At 42.5% G+C, this 22,549-nt stretch overlaps 2 protein-coding genes across 4 annotated transcripts in view; both read right to left on the reverse strand.

The window, feature by feature from the left end:
* The window catches only part of SERAC1 (serine active site containing 1), a 195,035-nt gene that overhangs the window by 146,287 nt on the left and 26,199 nt on the right, over nucleotides 1-22,549 (reverse strand). The window lies entirely within an intron of this gene.
* GTF2H5 (general transcription factor IIH subunit 5) overlaps nucleotides 9,174-22,549 on the reverse strand; it is a 39,558-nt gene continuing 26,182 nt past the window's right edge. The window contains exons 2-3 of one of the 2 annotated variants that reach the window (XM_073627894.1): nucleotides 15,920-16,053; nucleotides 9,174-10,016 (exon numbers count right to left, since the gene is read on the reverse strand). In XM_073627894.1, the coding sequence (XP_073483995.1) occupies nucleotides 9,836-10,016; nucleotides 15,920-15,954 (216 nt within the window). In that variant the 5' untranslated portion in view covers nucleotides 15,955-16,053 and the 3' untranslated portion in view covers nucleotides 9,174-9,835. The remainder of the gene's footprint in view (nucleotides 10,017-15,919; nucleotides 16,054-22,549) is intronic. The other variant, XM_073627895.1, reaches the window with a different exon arrangement.

The raw sequence follows: 22,549 nt of genomic DNA on the forward strand, positions 1-22,549 counted from the left end.
AGGTCATGATTTCAGGCTCTCCATTATTTTGCACAGGCGATTTGATCAGTTCCACTGCTTTAGTAATTACCACTGCCGTTTCATCAATGGGAAATCCTGAAAACATGACCTGCTGGTTCGCCTTGAGGACTGGAATTTAGAAACACTGGTTTAGGTTGGTGGCCATGTCTTGGTAGGTTTGCAGTTGTGCCATACTCTTTCCATTTTCGGATGATGGATTGAACAGTGCTCTGTGAGATGTTCAAAGCATGGGATATTATTTGTATACTCTAACCCTGCTTTAAACATTTCCACAATCCCTGACCTGCCTGGTGTGTTCCTTGGCCTTCATGATGGTGTTTGTTCGCTAAGGTTCTCTAACAAACCTCTGAGGGCTTCACAGAACAGCTGCATTTATACCGAGATTAAATTACACACAGGTGGACTCTATTTACTAATTAGGTGACTTCTGAAGGCAATTGGTTCCACTAGATTTTAGTTAGGGGTATCCGAGTAAAGGGGGCTGAATATAAATGCATGCCATAGTTTTCACATATTTATTTGTAAAAAAAATATTGAAAACCATTTATCATTTTCCTTCCACTTCACAATTAGGTGCCACTTTGTGTTGGTCAATCACATAAAATCCCAATAAAATACATTTAAGTTGTAACATGACAAAATTTCAAGGGGTATGAATACTTTTTCAAGGCACTGTACATTAGAAAGGATTCCCATAGTAATATGATTTATCTAAAGGGACAGCACATCACACTCTTTGAGGTACAATGTTCAACACTTCTGACTGAACCATCAAGGGATTAATCATTGTTCTGATGACTCATCTGGCTGTGCTTAAAATGTAAAAGATGCCTAAAGCTCAACTTGCTGGCTCAAATAGAGAATGCAAAATTACATATTTACTAGACTAAAAATATTTTATTCCTGACCATAATAAAATGTACAACACTACTATACACTCCCTTTAACCACATGGCGACCAGCCGCCGCAGTTGTACTGCGGCAGAATGGCACGGCTGGGCAAAACGACGTTATGTAACGTCGCTTCGCCCTGTGGCCACTAGGGGACACGCGTGCGCCCTCCACTCGCCCCCTGAGCCGATGCGAGTGCCCGGCGGTCTCGATCACCGCTGGGCTCCCACGATTGCTCGGGGCACACAGAGAACCCGGAACTGTGTGTGTAAACACACAGTTTCGGGTTCTCTGAGGGGAGAACCGACAGATCGTCTGTTCATACAGAGTATGAACAGTGATCTGTTAGCTTCCCTGCACAGTGCCCACACCCCTTCAGTTAGAACACACACTAGGGAACACATTAACCCCTTCACTGCCCACCAGTGTTAGCGCCTTCACTGACAGTGACATTTTTACAATAATCAATGCATTTTTAATCGCACTGATCGCTGTATTAATGACAATGGTCCCAAAAATGTGTCAAAATTGGCCGACGTGTCTGCCATAATGTCACAGTCATGATAACAATCGCTGATCGCCGCCATTACTAATAAAAAAAAAAAAAAAAATATTAATAAAAATGCCATAAACTATTCTCTATTTTGTAGATACTTTAACTTTTGAGCAAAAAGTAAATAATGCATTTTTTTTTCAAAATTGTCGCTCTTTTTTTGTTTATAGCGCAAAAAATAAAAACCGCAGAGGTAATCAAATACCACCAAAAGAAAGCTCTTGGAAATTTGTGGGAAAAAAAGGACGTCAATTTTGTTTGGGAGCCACGTCCACGCAACTGTCAGTTAAAGCGATGCAGTGCCGAATCGCAAAAAGTGCTCTAGTCTTTGGCCAGCCAAATGGTCCGAGGCTGAAGCAGTTAAATAACTACATAAAAGGCAGGAATAGAAAAAAATAGGCACACTGATCTAGACTGTTTATCATAAGCATGCTTGAAAATCGTCTTTAAAAAATATTCTGTTTAGGCTAGATTCACACTGCTGCGATCCAATTTTGATCTGATTATCAACGCAACTTGGATGTGGTTTGCATATTTTATGGGCCAAAATGACACTGGAATTTCACCAAAATAGTACAGGAGTCTTTTCTAAAATCACTCTGTGCCAAGTTGCATTGATGTGAATGGGCACTATTGAAAAACAAATGTGATTGCCCTTATTATGCCATCTTTTGCAACTTGAGACGCATCTGAAATTGCACTGGCGCCAATGGAGCCCTAATGTTTAAATGTTGTACAGCTGATGAGTGCTCAAAGTAAACAGTATTTTCCGGCATACAAGACTTTTTATACTTAAAAATATCCCTCAAAAATCAGGGGTCGTCTTATATGCGGGGTACCTTTTAGTCTGTTTGGTCCAAGCTGACCCAAAACGAACGTCCCTAATCTGTCAGCCTGCTGGATGTGTAGTAATACTGTATGTAGCTCTGTCTACATACAGTATACTGTGCTGAGCCAATCACAGCGAGCAATGTATTCTATTAATGAATGCAAAGCCTGCTCAGGTTGGCTTTGAGAGTCAGAGAGGCGCGGGCTGATGATCTAACAACCTCTACCAATCCGAGCAGGCTTCGTATTCATTAATAGAATACATCACTTGCGTGATTGGCTCAGCGCGGTATACTGTATGCAGCCGAAGCTACTGTACATGCACATCCAACAGTAATACCCGACAGATTACAGATTAGTGGGTGTAAAAATGGCTGCTAGACAAGACCCCATCGTGGCTCCAGCAAGAAGGAGGAAATATGAAGCCAGTTTCAAGCTAAAAGTTGTAAACTTTGCCAAGGAACATAATAACTGTGCTGCTGCAACACAATATGGAGTAACAGAAAAGATGATCCGAGACAGGAAAGCAAATGAAGATGCATTAAAGGCTATGCCAAGGAGTAAGTGTGCATTAAGAAGAGGCACCCCACATTGGCCAGAACTTGAAAATTATGTAGCAGACATGGTGCATGAGCGTCATCAAAATGGTTATGTAGTGAAACAAAACAAGCTACTTATGTTTGCACTTCAGGGAGCCAAATCTAACCCAAATCACAGCAAAGGATTTAAGGCCACTATATCCTGGTGTACTAGGTTCTTGGAAAGGCAATCACAAGATGTCATTGATGAACTTATGATGTCACAGGATGAACAAGATGAGGATTTTAAGTACCGGTAAGTCATAACCATTTAATTTAAATTATTTTATTCAAATCTGATGTTTTTAAATGGTGTTGCCTCGGAAAGGCTTAGTCTTATATGGCGAGTATAGCCCAAAACATATGTTTTAACTGGAAAATTAGGGGGTCGTCTTATACACCGGCAAATACGGTACATATATTAGAGATGTTGAATATAATCGCAGCATCAAGATTCAAGGGGTTGTAAACCCTCGTTTTTTTGGGGTTTTTTTTTAACCACTTAAGGACCGAGCCTCTTTTTTTACACTTGTTGTTTACAAGTTAAAATCTGTTTATTTTGCTAGAAAATTACTTAGAAGAAAAAAATATATAATGTTTGGTGTTTCTAACACCCTAGAGAATAAAATGGTGGTTGTTGCAATACTTTTTTTCACACCATATTTGCGCAGCGGTCTTAGAAGTGCATTTTTTTTGGAAAAAATATTTTTTTTAATTAAAAAAATTGTATGACAACAGTAAAGTTAGCCCAATTTTTTTATATTGTGAAAGATAATGTTACGCCGAGTAAATTGATACCCAACATGTCACGCCTCAAAATTGCGCCCACTTGTGGAATGGTGACAAACTTTTACCCTTAAAAAATTGCCATAGGCAATGTTTAAAGATTTCTACAGGTTACCAGTTTTGAGTAACAGAGGAAGTTTAGGGCTAGAATTATTACTCTAACGATCGCGGTGATACCTCACATGTGTGGTTTGAACACAGTTTTCGTATGCATTTGCTTCTGCATGCGAGCTCGCCGGGATGGGAGCATTAAAAAAAAAAAAAAAAAAATATTTTTCTTTTATTTATTTTACTTTTAATTTTTAATTTTGACATTTTTAATAAAAAAAAAAAAACGGTCATCTAAACGTCCCTTGTAATAGAAAAAAAGCATGACAGGACCCCTTAAATATGAGATCTGGGGTCAAAAAGACCTCAGATCTCATATTTATACTAAAATGGAATAAAAAAAAAAAAAATTATTATTAATTATATATATTTCTCCTTTAAGAGCTATGGGCGGAAGTGACATTTGCCATGGAGCCGAGCAGGGGCCATCTTCCCCTCAGTCGGCAGCCAGGCATCCACAGGAGAGAACACGATCGTCTCCGCCGCTACCGGTGGGTCCAGTAAGTGGCGGAGACGACCGGAGCATGGTCGGTGGGCACCTCTCCCGCCGCTGATAAAAGGTATCTTCGTGGCAAATCCGCAGCAGAGATGTCTTTTATCCTAAAGAGAAACACTCCTTTCCTGAAAATGCCAGGGTTATGGCAGCTAGCTCCTGCCATAACCCTGGTATTTAGTGTCAAAATATCGACATACGGGTACGGTGATTTGCGTGAAGTAAAAATGTCAATTACTTCCACTGTGCAGTTCGTTTTACACAGAGTGGCCCCCCCCACCATCCTCTTCTGGGGTCCCTCAGCAGCACTGGTGGCTCCTCCCCACATCGCGTGTCCACGTTGGAGAAGCGTTCTCCTTGGTGGGCACCCGTGCAGGCACGCTCCCGAGTCCCGCATTCGTGTCTATTCACACAGAATGCAAGACTTGGCCCCGCCCCCGGCGCCTCATCATTGGATTTGATTGACAGCAGCGGGAGCCAATGGCTGCACTGCTATCAATCAGGACATGAGACACCAGGTAGAGCTGGTGTGCTCATTCCCGGCCGGAAAAGGATCAGGGTCAGGTAAGTAAAACGGGGGCTTGGGGGGGCTGCAGCACCACAGAAGGTTTTTCACCTTAATGTATAGAATGCATTAAGGTGAAAAAACATGATGGTTTACAACCCCTTTCAGACGTTCACAATGCTGCACGTTGGCCGAATCGATCTCTGATGACATTATCCATCGCTCTGTGCGGTGCTCTGCCTCTCCGGGAGAAACACAGAGGCAGAGCCTGCATGGTGGATAAGGCCCCTCCCCTTCACTGAAGCAGAAAATCAGCTGATGAGCTGACAGCCAGTACAGTGCAGGGGGGAGGAGTTGGAGGAGACCCAACATCAGGAGAGGCTTCATTGGAGGCAGCGGAAGGAAAAAACACACTGAGCAGCATGGAGGAGGGGAAATCGCCTGACACAGAAAGCTGGTGAGTGCCAGTGTCACTGATCCCATCCCACCCCTACCATTACTCCTCTGCCTGATCCCATCCATCCCTCTGCAACTGGAGAAAAATTGAGCTTTTCTGACTGCTTGAATTTTTGGATAAAAAGTTTTTAACCACGCACACCTGGTGATGCATTGCGGAATCAAATCAAAATCGTGGACAGGATAGTCGTAATCAAATTGTGAGACCAGTGAAGATGCGCGCCCCTAATATAAATTTTATATATATATATACACACACACACACACACACACACAGCATCTCACAAAAGTGAGTACACCCCCCATTTTTGTAAATATTTTATTATATCTTTTCATGTGACAACACTGTAGAAATGACACTTTGCTACAATGTAAAGTAGTGAGTGTACAGCTTGTATAACAGTGTAAATTTGATGTCCCCACAAAATAACTCAACACACAGCCATTAATGTCTAAACCGCTGGCAACAAAAGTGAGTACACCCCCTAAGTGAAAATGTCCAAATAGGGCCCAATTAGCCATTTTCCCTCCCGATGTCATGTGACTCATTAGTGTTACAAAGTCTCAGGTGTGTTAAATTCTGTGTTTTCGCTCTCACTCTCTCATACTGGTCACTGGAGGTTCAACATGGCACCTCATGGCAAAAAACTCTGAGGATCTGAAAAAATAAAGAATTGTTGCTCTACATAAAGATGGCCTAGGCCAGTGATGGCAACCCAGATGTTTTGGAACTACATTTCCCATGGTGCTCAACTACACTGCAGAGTGCATGAGCATCATGGGAAATGTAGTTCCAAAACATCTGGGGTGCCAACGTTCACCATCACTGGCCTAGGCTATAAGAAGATTGCCAAGACCCTGAAACTGAACTCACGTGCTCAGCGTCATATCCAGAGGTTGTCTTTGGAAAATAGACGTATGAGTGCTGCCAGCATTGCTGCAGCGGTTGAAGGGGTGGGGATGAGGTCAGCCTGTCAGTGCCCAGACCATACGCCGCACACTGCATCAAATTGGTCTGCATGGCTGTCGTCACTGAAGGAAGCCTCTTCTAAAGATGATGCACAAGAAAGCCCGCAAACAGTTTGCTAAAGACAAGCAGACTAAGGACATGGATTACTGTGGTCTGATGAGACTAAGATAAACGTATTTGGTTCAAATCAAGCATGTGTGGCGGAAACAAAGCGAGGAGTACAAAGACCAGTGTGTCTTGCCTACAGGCAAGCATGGTGGGAGTGTCATGGTCTGGGGCTGCAGGAGTGCTGCCGGCACTGGGGAGCTACAGTTCATTGAGGGAACCATAAATGCCAACATGTACTGTGATATGCTAAAGCAGAGCATGATTCCCTCCCTTCGGAAACTGGGCCGCAGGGCAGTATTCCAACATAACGATCCCTAACACACCTCCAAGACGACCACTGCCTTGCTAAAGAAGCTGAGGGTAAAGGTGATTGACTGGCCAAGCATGTCTCCAGACCTAAACCCAATTGAGCATCTGTGGGGCATCCTCAAAATGGAAGGTGGAGGAGCACAAGGTCTCTAACATCCACCAGCTCCGTGATGTCATTATGGAGGCGTGGAAGAGGACTTCAGTGGCAACCTGTGAAGCTCTGGTGAACTCCATGCCCAAGAGGGTTAAGGCAATGCTGGAAAATAATGGTGGCCACACAAAATATTGACACTTTGGGACAAATTTGGACATTTTCACTTAGGGGTGTACTCACTTTTGTTGCCAGCGGTTTACACATTAATGGTTGTGTGTTAAGTTATTTTGTGGGGACAGCAAATATGCAGTGTTATGCAAGCTGTACACTCACTACTTTACATTGTAGCAAAGTGTAATTTCCTCGGTGTTGTCACATGAAAAGATATAATAAAATATTTACAAAAATGTGAGGGGTGTACTCACTCTTGTGAGAATCTATATAAATCTCTATCTTCAGCCAGCCGACAGACGTGCCGGATGGTTGCTCGGGCCTCCCGGTGGATTTGACAGGCATTTGCTCCCCTCTGAAAGGTGCCAAATGTGACACTGGAGGGGAGGGAGGCATCCGATCAGCAGGAGTTCCATTTCTGGGTGGAACCCCGTTTTAAGGTCAGGCTGAAGGTTTTTATTATTTTTTTTTACAAAAAAGGAAAAAGAATAAGTTCACCTGTTAAAAACAGTAAATGCATTTTTTTTGCAGGTAAACACATTTGCATTTACAATTTTTTTTTTAGCATTAGAAAAAAAACACACATACATAAAGCACTGGTGTAACAACTCAGCGCTGAAACGCCTGATTTTGAAAAATAGTGGGAGGACATGCATAAGTATGCTGGTTCATCAATAGCAACAATAAAAATATATTGTAGCGGTAAAAATTGAATTAAAAAAAAAAAATAGATTGATCGATCAAAGTCCTGAAATAAACATAGTTCTAGGGGGTGCGCTCCTGTCAACTTTGAAACAAATGCTACAAAGGCAGCGAGGCTGCTTCGGGCGTGGGCTGGGGGATGTGATCACTATGGGAAAAGAAAGGCAAAAAAGGAAGAGAAGCGCCAGCAAGTCCTAGTACAGCATTATTTTATTTGATTAAAATACAAAATTGTTGACAGTATAAGGTGCACTTACATAGTGCTAGTGAGAGTAGGTACTTTCCAGATCCAACATCACAGAAGAGCTGCCAGGGTGTATCTGTGGAAGAGTCCACGAGTGCCGTGTGTCAGCAGGAAGCTGAAGCCTTGAAGGATGCCGGCTGTGTAACTCTGTGTAGGAGTGTTCCAGAGCTGTCAGAGTAGGGTTCTGACATGCGGCGCTTGTGGACTCTTCCACAGGGACACCCCTACGGCTCTTCTGTGATGTTGGATCTGGAAAGTACCTACCCTCACTAGAACTATGTAGGTGCACCTTATACTGGTCAACAATTTGTATTTTAATCAAATAAAATAATGCCGCATTAAGATTTGCCTGACGCTTCTCTTCCTTTTTTGCCTTACAAAGTCAATAAACTACCAGAACACTCAACAGAGCCATGGTAGTTCACTGAGAACTACAAGCTGAAAGCCACAAAGGATGTACTTGTAGTCGATTCATTCACAGAACTCTGTGATTGAATGATGTGATCGTCTGGGTGGAACCCTGCATGACTGCGCTCTTTTGAAATAGTGACAGCTGGTACGGGGAACTTCTTCCTGTACTGCTATCACACCTGGAGCTCGGACCCCCGAGTGGCAGCAGGAGCGGGAACATGTCACATGTTCCACCCTAAAAAACAAGTGGAACATTTTAAGATGTTCCCAAAGGTGAACTTATGCCTTAAAGAAGTTCTCTATAAAACTCTCTTTTAGAGAGACTCAATAATGAAATGGACATTTCACGAAGAAAACACTTAAAAGTGATTGTCGCTAAAGATAACAAACATGTCATACTTACCTGCTCTGTTGCAGTGGATTTTTACAGAGCAGCCCCGATCCTCCTCTCCAGCTCTCCTGGCCTCTCCCTCCTGTCCAGTGCCCCCACAGCAAGCAGCTTGCTATGGGGGCACCTGAGCCGAGTCACAGCTCTCTGTGCCCATTCAGACACGGAGCCCTTGTTCGGTCCCGCCCCCTCTCTCCCAAATTGGCTAACTTTGATTGACAACAGTGGGAGCCAATGCTGTGTCTCAGCCAATCAGGAGCAGAGTCCCGGGTGGCTGAGGTACTCGTGGACATCGCTGGAGAGAGAAGGAGCTCAGGTAAGTATTAGGGTGGCTGAGGGAAGCTGCTGCACACAGAAGAGGGTTTTTTTAAACTGAATGCATACAGATAAAAAAAAACCTTCTGGACACTACAACCACTTTAAATCGATTTTAAAACATATTAGATATTGTCACACCAAGAAAAAAAAAATGAAAAAATACGGTCTAAAAATACAATCACACTATATTCTACATTAACAACTGCACAATAACAATTATGGGATGAAGAAACCCTAGATAAAGTTTTGACTGCATAGAACATATGTTTATTTTCTTCCAACCAAAGTCACTAGAAACCAAGTAACTATAGTTATTAAAAAGCGTTTACATCAGCCATGCACAATTTATGCAGCAAATTAAAAATTCATATTTTGAGAAGCTCACGATGAACATTCATGTACTGTGTACTGGGGGGGGAGAAGGATGAATGACTGTAAAAGTGCAATCTAGCAGTGTAGCCAGGCTGGGTGATCACCACATTGGTACCTATAGCACGCTGCTAAAATCCGCAGAGGCAAAAGGTCCCCAAAGTGTTTTACTTGTCAGAAACCAATATCCACTATGTATCCCAATATTTCACTTCCATCCAAAGAACATGTCACACCCTAACTTTATACCATGTTACACTGAAGGTGGAGCAAAAGTTGTCCAAAAATAAAATTAAAGCATCACATATAGGTTTTAACACTTTACTGGCAGCTTACATCTGTTTAATAGGATAAGAAAAATACATTTAAATCTCTGGAAATACTTTACCGTAAAGAAACAATTTCACTCTGTACATACATAGAACAGATGGCAGCAAACGCAAAGATTTTATTATACACACAAATTATTAAATTCACTCGTGTTCTTGGATACATTTTACAGTGTCAGCAACTATTAGAAAATCCATTCATTTTATTTTTGTGTAATAGGAAAGGAGTTCTGGTCCATCAATTCTCCAACCTTCTCTTGAAGGACAGTGACCATTTCAGGTAAAATAAACACATGTGTGTCATCCAGGTCCTGGATAATAAATTTGACTCCTAAAGCGTTAGTTTCGTCCAAGTATAAGAGGAACTGTTTCATTGCAGGATCACTGCAGGAGGAAACAAAATGGGAATTTGTTACAATAGGTAGCCAGAAAGTTCATGACTTTAGCACTGTTAAACACCGCAAATAGTAAAGTACAAAGGCATGTTCACACCAGCGCATTTTAGGTGTGTTGTAGTGAAAAAGAAATCCCACTTGCAGCACCCTTGATGTGGTTTGTTTCATCAAACCACGTGTTACACGATAGCCCATGTAAAATGCAACGTGCACGCCGCACCTAAATGGCAAGCTTGTGAACCGGCCCTAAAGCTCATAATGTACACATGGAAAAGCCAAACTAGCCAATGTGTTTACTATAAGCATGGACAGATTACAACACTAAACTGCAAATGCTTTGAGTTTGTTCCTGTTCTATGCGCTCTTACAGATGCTAAACCAACAGCACCAGTAACAGGACTTTATATTGGGGAGGATAAGAATGTAACAAAAGCTTCTTCACCCAAATCTTGTTTTTTTAATAAAAAAACAGCGAATGGAGCATCGGGTATTTTTCATGTCACTTTCCCAAAAACTAATATGTACTGTATTTATTGGTGTATAACACTCACTTTTTCACCATGAAAATCGGGTGCAAATAGCGTGTGCGTGTCATACGCCAATACTTCAATTTTAGCTGCCTCAGAGGGGACAGGGGGGGGGGGCAGGACGAGCGCCGTCAGATTACATACAGCGAGAATCTCCTGTTTACTTGGCGGCATCTGTAAAAAGAAGTTCCATCTCTTGGGCCGCCTTTGGACCACTGTTCTGTCTATCATAGGAGATTCTCACTGTATGTAATCTGACAGCGCTCATCCTGCCCCCCTCCCTGTCCCCTCTGGGCTGCAGATGGGCATTGATCAAGCTGCACTGATGGCAATGGTGAGGCTGCTGCATTGATGTGGACTGATGAGGCTGCATTGATGGCACTTGTGAGGCTGCACTGATGGGCATTGATCAGGCTTCATTGATGGCAATGGTGAGGCTGCAGATGGGCACTGACCCTTATTTTGCTTCAAAGTTCCTTATTTAAAATTTAAGTTTTTTTTCCTGAAACGTCCCTCTTAAAATGAATGTGCATGTTATACGCCGATAAATACGGTAATTGTATTTATTTATTAAAGCAGAGCTAGGGACCGCAAATACTTCACTCCAGTGATGAAACAAAATAAACTGCTCTAGGTGAAATCTGCTAGGCTGCAGGTAAACAAGCATCAGGTGGGGTGCACGCCCTGTCACTGCTGCAGAGAACATATATGAACAAAAATAGGATGGCCGCACTCCCAATACGATGCAAAATAGAAGATTTATTTAAGGAGTATAAAAGCATGTACAAGCGAGCAATGACATAGGCAAGGGGGAAAAAGGTGACACGTTTCACACAACTAGTGTGCTGTCAAAAAAAACAAGTTTTTGACGATGCGATGTCTGAGCTCCCTTATAGGTGCCGACATCTTCCTCCGGCTTTTGGCTGCCAAACTTCCATTAATCCCAGCACAAAGGTGTGCTGAGAACAAACAAAGTTGCACATTTGCAGCCCACTGTACATTCTAAAGAAGAGTGTGAACAGGCAGTCTGTTTTATTGTAGAAGAGACATACAGTTCAGAGATTTCTGTGCGGGTTCCTGCACAGATATCTATTGAAAATCGCACCCAAAGTCGCCAAAAGTAGTACAGAAACTACTTTTGGGAATCGGTGCAGTGCTGCAAAAGTCGACGCTGCACTCAGACAGTGCCATTGCTAGCAATAGCTGCCGATTTGGCATGCGATTTGACATTTTAAATTGCATCAATGTGAACCTAGGCTAAGACACAGAGCTGTGACTCGGCCCTGCACCCCACTCTCTCCTCATTAGCTCACTGGCTGTGATTGACAGTAGCAGGAGCCAATGGCTCCCACTGCCTTAGCCAAGGAAGAATGAGATACCTGGGAGAAGCTCAGCTCTCATGCACATTGCTAGATCCAGAGGGAGCTCAGGTGAGTATTGAGAGAGCAGGGGTGGTGTGCTAAACACAGAAGATTTTATTACCTTCATGCATAGAATACATGAAGTAGTCTGGCAGTAGTCGCAATCTACGACTACGCAATTTAGTCTCAATTCCTCTTCTTCCCAACGCCAGCCTCACCCTCTCCTGTGCCCTCTGGAACGCCCACTCTGTCTGCAACAAACTCACCACTGTTCATGACCTCTGTCACGAATTCCTTTAATCTACATGCTGTCACTGAAACCTGGCTCCACGAATCTGACACCCCTTCTCCCACTTCCCTCTCCCAGGGTGACCTTCACTGGACTCACTCCCCTAGGCCTAATGGACGCAAGGGAGGTGGAGTGGGATTCCTCCTATCCCCCCAGAGAACCTTCAACTCCTCCCTCCTCTATTCTGCTACTGACCACCTCTATGACAAAATCTCTCCCCTGTCCTGCCCCAACCAAGCCACTTCCATCTACAATAAATCCCTGTCCTCCACCCTGGACAAGCTCGCTCCCCTCACTACACGCACAATCAGGCCTGGACTCCTACAACCCTGGCAAACAGATGACACTAAAATTCTCAAAAAACGTAGTCACGCTCTCGAGCGTCTGTGGCACAAGACTAAGTCTCTCAAAGACTTCAACCAATACAAATCTGTCCAAAAAAATATTATTTTTTCCTCCACACTGCCAAGCAGATCTATTTTACAACTCTTATTAACACCTTCTCATCCAGTCCCCATAAACTCTTCTCTACCTTCAACTCTCTACTTCGTCCTCCACCTCCTCCACCCACCGACTCACTCACTGCCCAGGAGACTGCTAATCACTTCAAAAACAAGATTGATACAATCCATGATGAAATCTCCACTCTACAGGTATCTCCCCCAGTTAAGACCCCATGTCAACAGGTACAACTGACACCCCCCTTATTCAAATCTGCTACTACATACAAAGTTGCTAAACTCCTTTCTAACGCCCACCTATCCCCTGGATTCCTCTCAAATACTACGGTTGCTCTCTGACTCTATCCTACACTTTCTAACCCACATCTTCAATCTCACCTCTGGCATTTTCCCCAATGCTCTAAAACATGCACATGCACTTAAAAAGCCGTCCTTGGACCCTACCAATCTTAACAACCTACGCCCTATCTCCTTGCTCCCCTTTTCCTCTAAACTCCTTGAATGCCTGGTTTACAACCAAGTGACCACCTCATTAAGAATAACCTTCTTGATCCCCTTCAATCTGGATTTCGCCCTCAACACTCCACAGAAACTGCTCTTTTAAAACTGACAAATGACCTACTAACGGCAAAAACCAAGGGACACTATTCTGTACTCCTACTTCTGGACCTTTCAGCTGCCTTTGACACGGTTGACCACCCCCTCCTCCTCAAAAAAACTTTACTCCCTCGGTCTCCATGACTGTGCTCTTCAGTGGCTCTCATCCTACCTATCCCAATGCACCTTCAGTGTCACTTACAATTCTACTTCCTCCACTCCTCTTCCCTTCTTGGGTCCCCCAAGGTTCTGTTCTTGGACCTCTTTTTTTCAATCTACACCTCTTCCCTGGGTCAGCTGATAGCCTCTCACAGCTTTCAATATCATTTCTACGCTGACGACACACAAATCTATCTCTCCACCCCTCAACTCACTCCATCAGTCTCCTCATGCATCACTAACTTACTAACAGACATATCTGTATGGATGTCACACCACTTCCGCAAACTCAACTTGTCCAAAACCAAGCTTATAATATTTCCTTCCCCCACTCTTCCCCTGACTTCTCTGTCAAGAGCAATGGCACAACCATCCACCCATCCCCACGTCAGCGTGCTAGGTGTTATCCTAGAATCTGAACTTTACTTTCGGCCCCACATCCAATCACTTTCCAAAGCTTGTCACCTCAACCTCCGCATCATCTCTAAACTACATCCCTTTCTAACCAATGAAACCACAAAGCTCCTGATTCACTCCCTGGTTATCTCTCGCCTTGACTACTGCAACTCCCTCCTCATTGGCTTACCTTTAAATAGACTATTCCCCCTTCAGTCCACCATGAATGCTGCTGCCAGACTCATCCACCTTACAAACCGCTCAGTGTCTGCTAACCCTCTCTGCCATTCCCTTCATCGGCTGCCACTGGCCCAACGAATTAAATTAAAAATACTAACAATAAGTTACAAAGCCATCCACAACTCTGCCCCCAGCTACATCACTAGCCTAGTCTCAAAATACCAACCAAATCGCCCTCTTCGTTCCTCCCAAGACCTCCTGCTCTCTAGGTCCCTCATCACCTCCTCCCATATCCGCCTCCAGGAGTTCTCCCGAGCCTTGCCCATCCTCTGGAATTCGCTACCCCAATCTGTCAGACTGTCTCCACATTTATCCACTTTTAGGAGATCCCTGAAAACCTTCCTCTTCAGAGAAGCCTATCCTGCCTCCATCTAACAACTGCACTACTTTCTCCATTAGCTCATTCCCCACAGCTATTACCCCTTTGTATAACTCGACCCTCCCTCCTAGATTGTAAGCTCTAACGAGCAGGGCTCTCTGATTCCCCCTGTATTGAAATTGTACTGTCTGCCCTAATGTTGTAAAGCGCTGTGTAAACTGTCGGCACTATATAAATCCTGTATAATAATAATAATAATAATAATAATAATAATGTAAAAAAACTTGAGCCTTTAAAACCACTTTATGACCCATTATTAATGGATAGGCTAGGATAGGATAGGGAAAGAAACATGTAAGAGAAAATAAGGCAGAAGTCCAGGGAAAGTCATAATTTACCTCAAATAATTATGCTCAGATGGCTGCTGTTTACTGTACAAATTCTAATTTTTATTGACGCCATATATTACTGTTCTGTAACAGAGTTCAATCTCTCATACAGTAAAGGATTCTGTAATTTACCATCTTTCCTCCCCTCTCCTCCATTCACAGATTGCTAAGCATTCTGTAAAAATAATACAAGGATGTTTGTGAATGGACATTAGGAGAGGAAGGTGAGCGTGAACATAGGATACTCAGAAGTAAATGGTAGGGCTATTCCAAAAAGAGAAATAAAATTCCTGGAGTTTCGCTTTAGGCCCCTTTCACAGTAGCGGACCAATTGGGTCCGTCTGTCAGTTTAATAGAGGATAACCCTCATTACCCTCTATGCAGCAACAGGTTTAAAGTGACATGTGTCTATCCAATCCATTTAAATCCACTAAAAAAAAGATAGAAGTTTCACTTCTGCATAGCGGATCTAGCAGATGGCAGTTGGATGTAAAAAGAACAGGCGGTTAACTTACATCTGACTGCATATAGAGGAAAGCGGGCTGTGTCTGCATAAGCAGAGAAGACATAGACCAGCTATCCGTCTGCTCAGCAGGGATCAGAGGTCAGATCCCCCGCTGAGCAGGCGGACTCCTGGCGGAGATTGGAAACTGAGCAGAAGGAAAAAACAGCTAAAATTCAATGGCTGGATTCTAAGGTAACCAAGTCCCAGACATTGCATTAAACAGGGTGCCAACCTGCCCTGCTTTTTCACAAAGTTCAGCTCAGTCCTCCATTTTTGGCTCTGCCATTTGGAAGATGCTTGTCAAGGGAGAAAACCCCCAGCCATATAGGGGTCTTGTATCTGCCAAATTCTGTTCAGTAGTATGTCACTACAGAGGATTCCCAGTGTTGGAACAACAGTGCTTAGCTATACAATTAGACCCTGGCTCAGAGTACCGACTACCATTCTGAATCTGGGTCCTGCATTGCAAAGGATCGCTGTATGCTGAAACAGAGGCAGATATTCTGCTATATTTATACTACAATAAACCATTTTAAAGAACACAGAATGGTTTTATAAAAAAAGGTAGCATGCAACTTCCTGGGGTTGAACTAAAAAACATTTTAGAACAAGGATTACAGGGATTGAATAGGAAATGAACAATGCTTACCACTCCACCAGTACTCCTTTCATTACATTCACCATTTTCACAGCCAATGAAGAGCTAGTTCCTCAGAATAGGCCTCCCCTTTCAGTATTGTCCTGTCTTTGACAATAAGATATGATCACTAATGAAATGCAGATCTAAAATGAAAAGTAGTCCTCATCTTAGAAAACACTTGCTTTAAAGAATTTACAGTCAACATTTTGCTACAACCTCTTCTGCTTACTAACTGAACTAATGAAATCTAACCAGACATGTTTCTTGGATGGAAGTGGTATCTATCTGGGATGGAGTTTGTATCTACATTGAAAACCATAACACGATTCATGATTTTAGAATATTAAGAGAGAAAATTATTATATAATATATATATATATATATATATATATATATATATATATATATATATATATATATATATATATATATATATATACACATACATACATACATACATACACACACACACACACACACACACATACATACATATACACACACAATCTTACTTTAAAACAAAGCCATATGAGTTACAGGGCTGCTTAAAAACAGAGAAAGGCCTGTTCATACTGGGATTGCACAGGAATACAGCATGTGTTCCATCAAATTCACTACATTTGTGATCTACTTCTGGGGTGCCATTACTATATTGGGACCCACAGTAGGCACATGGGCAGTGCGTTTGAGTGTGGTGCAGGAAACTACAGGAATCTGCCCTAAGCTCATATCTAGAGTGGGAAATCAGCAACAAATGGCAAGAGTTAAAGTCCACATGAAGAATATAAGTTGTTTGCATACCTAGCCACTTGCCGTCTGCCCACAGTACGTTTACAGTCAGCTGCTGGCATGGCGATATACTGGTGTTTGGTTTGTAGACTTTCACAAAGACTAAATAAAATACACTGATTTTACACTGGTTTAAGAATCACTTTTTTTCCTTCTTCAAAAGTTTCAGTATTTCTTTCTTTTGGTGGTATTTAATCACCGCAATTTTTTATTTTTTTTTGCCTTTATAAAGAAAGCTGTATTTGTGTGTAAACAAAAAATTAAGTAAATTTGGGTAAAGTGTTACGTGACCGTGTAATTGCCAGTTAGACCCCTTTCACACCAAGGCGTTTTTGCAGCGTTTTAGCGCTAAAATTAACGCTATTAAAACGCTCATAAAACGCTCCCCATGCATCTTAATGGACCCTTTCACACTGAGGCGTTGCGCTGGCAGGGCGTTGAGAAAAGTCCTGCAAGCAGCTTCTTTGGAGCAGCTTTTGGGCGTTGAAAAAAAGCGCTTCAAAAACGCCCCTCTCCATTTAAATGAATTGAAAACGCTGTGAAAATGCCTGAATAGCGCCTATAATCCGCCCTGAGCTGTAGAAAAGTCACATGATCTCACAAAAAGGTAAACATGCCAGTAGAAAAGAGAGCATCTACAACAGGACTGAAATTGTGGGAAGGTCAGAATGATTAAACAGACCATCAAAGTGTCAGAAAAAGAATTAATCCCAGAAAAATGAAGATTTGAAGTAAAACAAGACACTGCTTGTTACATTACAAGACACTGCTTGTTTTACATGATCTCACAAAGGATAAACATGCAAGCAGAAAGATAGCATCAATAACACATGCTTCAATAACGCTTGAAAAACGCTGTTAAAAACGCCTGAAGCATTGCGTTAATTTTACTGCTAGCGCCCCAAAACGCGGTAAGAACGCTAAGGCGTTTTAGGGCATTTTTGAAGCGCCTTGGTGTGAAAGGGGTCTTAAAGTAGCACAGTTCTGAATAGCAAAAAACGGCCTAGCTGGACATCAAGGAGTTAAGCTTTATGCTTTGAGAAAAGAAGAAAAAAAAAAAAAAAAAAAAAAGGAAAAAAACAAACTACATATCACAACAGAGCCTGCAAAAGTTTCAGCCTCCTGGCTGACAGCAGGAGTTTTGCCTCATCACACCAGACAGTAGATTTTGAAGGCCCTCTCCAGTCCAGCCCTACTCACTGCTAGGCTGTTGCAACCTTTCTGATGTTTGAGAGATCCTACATCCACCTGTCCCCCCTCTCTACCACTCAGCACAGGGCCAAACCCCAAGGTAGAGTCCCTAACCCCATAATGCACCAAATTGTGATAGAAATAGAAAGTTGTTCAAGGTTTAAATCTCCTTTTATTACAATATACATTCACTGGCCACTTTATTAGGTACACCTGTTTAATTGCTTGGTAACACAAACTGCTAATCAGCCAATCACATGGCAGCAACTCAATGCATTTAGGCATCTAGACATGGTGAAGGCGACTTGCTGAAGTTCAAGCCAAGCATCAGAATGGGGAAGAAAGGGGATTTAAGTGACTTTGAACATGGTATGGTTGTTTGTGCCAGACCGGCTGGTCTGAGTATTTCAAAAACTTCTGCTGTACTGGGATTTTCATGGACAACCATATCTAGGGTTTACAGAGAATGGTCGGAAAAAAAGAAAATATCCAGTGAGCGGCAGTAGTGCAGACGAAAATGCCTTGCTGATGTCAGAGGAGAATGGGCAGACTGGTCTGAGATGATAGAAAGACAACAATAACTTAACTAACCACTCGTTACAACAAAAGTATGCAGAATACCATCGCTGAACGCACAATACACCGGGTGCCACACCTGTCAGCTAAGAACAGGAAACTGGGGCTACAATTTGCACAGGCTCAGCAACATTGGGTAATAGGAGATTGAAAAAAACGTTGCCTGGTCTGATGAGTCTTGATTTCAGCTGTGACATTGTCAGAATTTGGCATAAACAACATGAAAGCATAGATCCATCCTGCTTTGCATCAACTGTTCAGGCTGGTGGTGGAATGTTGTGGGGGATATTTTCTTAGTACCAACTGAGCATCGTTTAAATGTCACGGCCTACCTGAGTATTGCTGACCACGTTTATCACTTTAGGACTACAGTGTACCCATCTTCTGATGGCTACTTCCTGCAGGATAATGCACCATGTCACTAAGCTCAAATCGGTTTCTTGAACATGACAATGAGATCATTGTACTCCAATGGCCTCCACAGTCACCAGATCTCAAACCAATAGAGCATCTTTGGGATGTGGTGGAAAAGGAGATTCACATTATGGATGTGCAGCCGACAAATCTGCAGCAACTGTGTGATGCGATCGTGTCAATATGGACTAAAATATCCGAGGAATGTTTCAAACACCTTGTTGAATCTATGTCATGAAGAAATAAGGCAGTTTTGAAGGTATAAAAAAAAAAAAAAAAAAGATAAAAAATGAATTTGGGTACAGTGTTGCATGGCCAAGTCATTTTCAGTCTATCACAGCACTGAAAACTGACCAGATAATATAGGGGTATGTATGGGTTAGCACCTAAGCGGTTAAAAAAAAAAAAAAAAAAAAAAAAAAAGTTTAATTGGATCCCACTAGTCTCCTTTCATACACTTCACATGACCTGTCACTTGGGAAAATTACCCTTTCATATGCACTGTCAATCTGCTCCAAAAGATGGCAAAAGAGAAAACCTCATTATAGATTAAAAAAATACCTTCATAAGTAAAAATTCCTCACCAGTTTAACAACAATCTTTGAATATGTCTCCATTTATGTCAAGCAAAAGTGAGACCAGCTGCTCAATACCACTTAATTTTAGCTTTGGCTGGAATATACCGATATATCAAATGCAAAACAGACTCCCTAAATTGATTACTGAAATTGATTGATTGCTGAAAGTCTGTGAAGAGCATTTCACCTGCAGGCTGTTCAGAGTAAAATATACAAGCCATGCAGAGAACACAGGAGGATATTTCCAGGAATGCCTCTCTAAGGTCACTTCGGAAACACAATATATACATATTTATGTTTTCCTAACCACCAGTCAGTATCATTAATACAGCAGAACACATTTGTTTTCTGATTATTTCCTATTCAAGTTAATCTGGAACTGGCTATATGCACACTACTTTAAAGCTAAACTCCCGCCTTAGGCTGCATTCACACTCGAGCTGAATCTCTTTGGTTGTTTTGCAGGATTTTTTTTGTTCAGGCTTTTCTGCAGGTGCCTCAGGCTTGTGCATTTTTTTTTAAATTAATTTTTATCCAAAGCAAAGCTAGTTGTTATGGAAAATAATGCACAATCTGCCCTTTTTTCCCCATTTGTGTTGCTGCTTCTTTTTTTTTTTTTTTTTTGGCACTCCAAGTGTAGCTTTTTGGGGCCAAAAATCACTTAAAGCTTCTAGTTCAAAAGAAGTTCACATACTTTTTCGGGCTACAAGCAACACTATTCTCAGATGTGAACAGCCACAACTAAAAAACATAGGATTTTAGATGTTGAGCTCAGGTATCAATTGGGCCTTACCATAAGTCTCGCACAGTTGTATAGGCTCCTCTCCTGTACTGAAATTGCCAAATCTGATCTGTACTTGTCTACCAAAGTAGATCTATAAAATGTGATGGTAGACAGGTGGTTGAACCGGCTTTTTTTTTTTTTCAAATTAAGTTTATTCAAGCGCAGGGAAGGGCAGGGGTCCAATAAAACATCTTGAACATGAATACAATTTGAGGATGCAGCCTCTTGCAATATTACAACTGAAAACATGACAATATTAGCTTCCATTACAGAGTCATTCATGTACTACTAAGGAATGTGTAAGTAGTTCCACCCTGTATTGGTTCTTAAACAGATTCGGTTTACCCTGTTCCTCCTGCCATTTTCCTCTTTCCAAAACAGTAGACATAGAAAGATAGTAATGGAAAGAAAAGAGAAGAGAAGAGGTCGGAGAGGGGGGCAGAAAGTAGTGGGGTTGGAGAGGTGATGAGGGGGAGGTGATGAGGGGGTGGTGGGGGGGGGGGGAACCACGGAGGAGGTGCGTGTAAATGATTTGGGGTATACGTGTCATTATATGTTGCCGTTTGGCTTCAGCTGATTACTTCAGTTCCTGAGGCTGATAGAAGTTTTTACCCCTCATCAGAGAATATATATATAAGCCATTTCGACCATAAGTTGGTGTATTGTTCATTTTGGTTACGGGCCGTGAGGATAAGGTCCTCCATCTACCTAATGTCTTCTACCCTTTTAAGCCACATACCCACAGTTGGGGGTCTAGTAGACTTCCACAGCAGGGGGATACATGCCTTGGTTGCATCTAATAGATATCGGATCAGGGATTTTTTGTAAGCCTTACTGGGCATGGTAGAAGCGTGTAGCAAGAAAAGGCCAGGATCAGCTAAGATAGGGCGCTCCGTGAATCTCTGTATCGTCTGTTGTATGGACCTCCAGAACTGCTCCAGCCTGGGACAGGCCCAAAAAATATGAAGAATCGTGCCTCGATCTTCTCCACATCTCCAGCAAAGTCCCGGGGAAGATGGGAAAAATTTTTGTAATTTGGCAGGGGTGTTATACCATCTAGTGACTAGTTTATAATTCGTTTCCTGCATCTTTGTGCATATCGAGGATTTGAATGTAAAATGGAGTATGTTTTGTTTTTGCCGTGACGTGAATTTACACTGCGTATCTCTTTCCCATGCCTCTAGGGTAGGTATTTGGTAGATATCTGGTGGTGTGATCAACAGTTGGTAGGTGGCCGATAACGTGTGAGGAAGGGCTCCTTCCTTGGAACAGTAGATTTCATAGGTGGTCAAGGCCCTGTCAAAGTTTCCAGGAGGGGGTAACGTCTTAAGGAAGTGACTAAGCTGTAAGGCTCTCCAAAAATCTAGACGGAACGGTCCCTTCGAGCTCATGAGAGCCTCAGTGGATGGCCACTGGCCATTTGTGAGTGACCTGTGCTACATAGGGATCGAAATACTGAGTCCGTGCACCCTGGGGTGAATTCTGGGGTTCCCAGGATCGGGCGTAGTGGGGAGCTAGGGGATGTAAGGTTTAGGCGGGTGAAAAGAGATGAGCAAATTCTCCTGGTGACCCCTATCAAAGGATGGTTCTTCATCTTCCTTGGCAACAAGTCATGACACCAGGGCGCTCTGCCCAGCGGTATGGTACAGTGGGCCTGTTCCAGTTGGGTCCATAATTTAGTGGGCTGATGTCGGTTCCAGTCGATAAGTCTGGTCAAGTGAGTCGCTTGTTGGTATTTGCGAAGATCTGGTACTGCCAGGCCTCCATATATTTTGGGTAGTGTGAGCTGTCGTTTATTAAGTCTAGGCCTCTTGTGTGCCCATATAAAAAGTCAAAGAAAAGGGCACTAGTCTGGTCAAAGTAGTGTGTGGGTATTTGAATCGGTAGGGCTTGTAGAAGGTACAAAAACTTTGGGAGAATGCACATCTTAAGGATGTTACATCTACCAAACCATGAGTGTAACCCTGTGTTCCCAGTGATGAGTAAGGATCGGACTGTAGAAAGTAGTGGAGGAAAGTTCAGGGCAAATATCTGAGACAGTTTGGGGGGAATATACGTATCCAGATACTTCAGGGCTGTGGTGGTCCATTTGAATTTAAAACTCTCCTGTAAAGCAGTGAGAAGGCATGGGGGTAGTCCTACACTCATCGCTTCCGATTTGTTAAAATTGATTTTCAGGTTGGAGATACCTCCATAGGTTTTAAATTCTTGGAGAAGATTGGGAAGAGAGATTACCGGATTAGTCAGGGTAAACAACAGGTCATCCGCATAAGCGGCAATTTTCTGCTGTGTCTCCCCCATAGTTAC

Source organism: Aquarana catesbeiana, linkage group LG04 (genome assembly GCF_042186555.1).
Source record: "Aquarana catesbeiana isolate 2022-GZ linkage group LG04, ASM4218655v1, whole genome shotgun sequence".
Taxonomy (NCBI): Eukaryota; Metazoa; Chordata; class Amphibia; order Anura; family Ranidae; genus Aquarana; species Aquarana catesbeiana.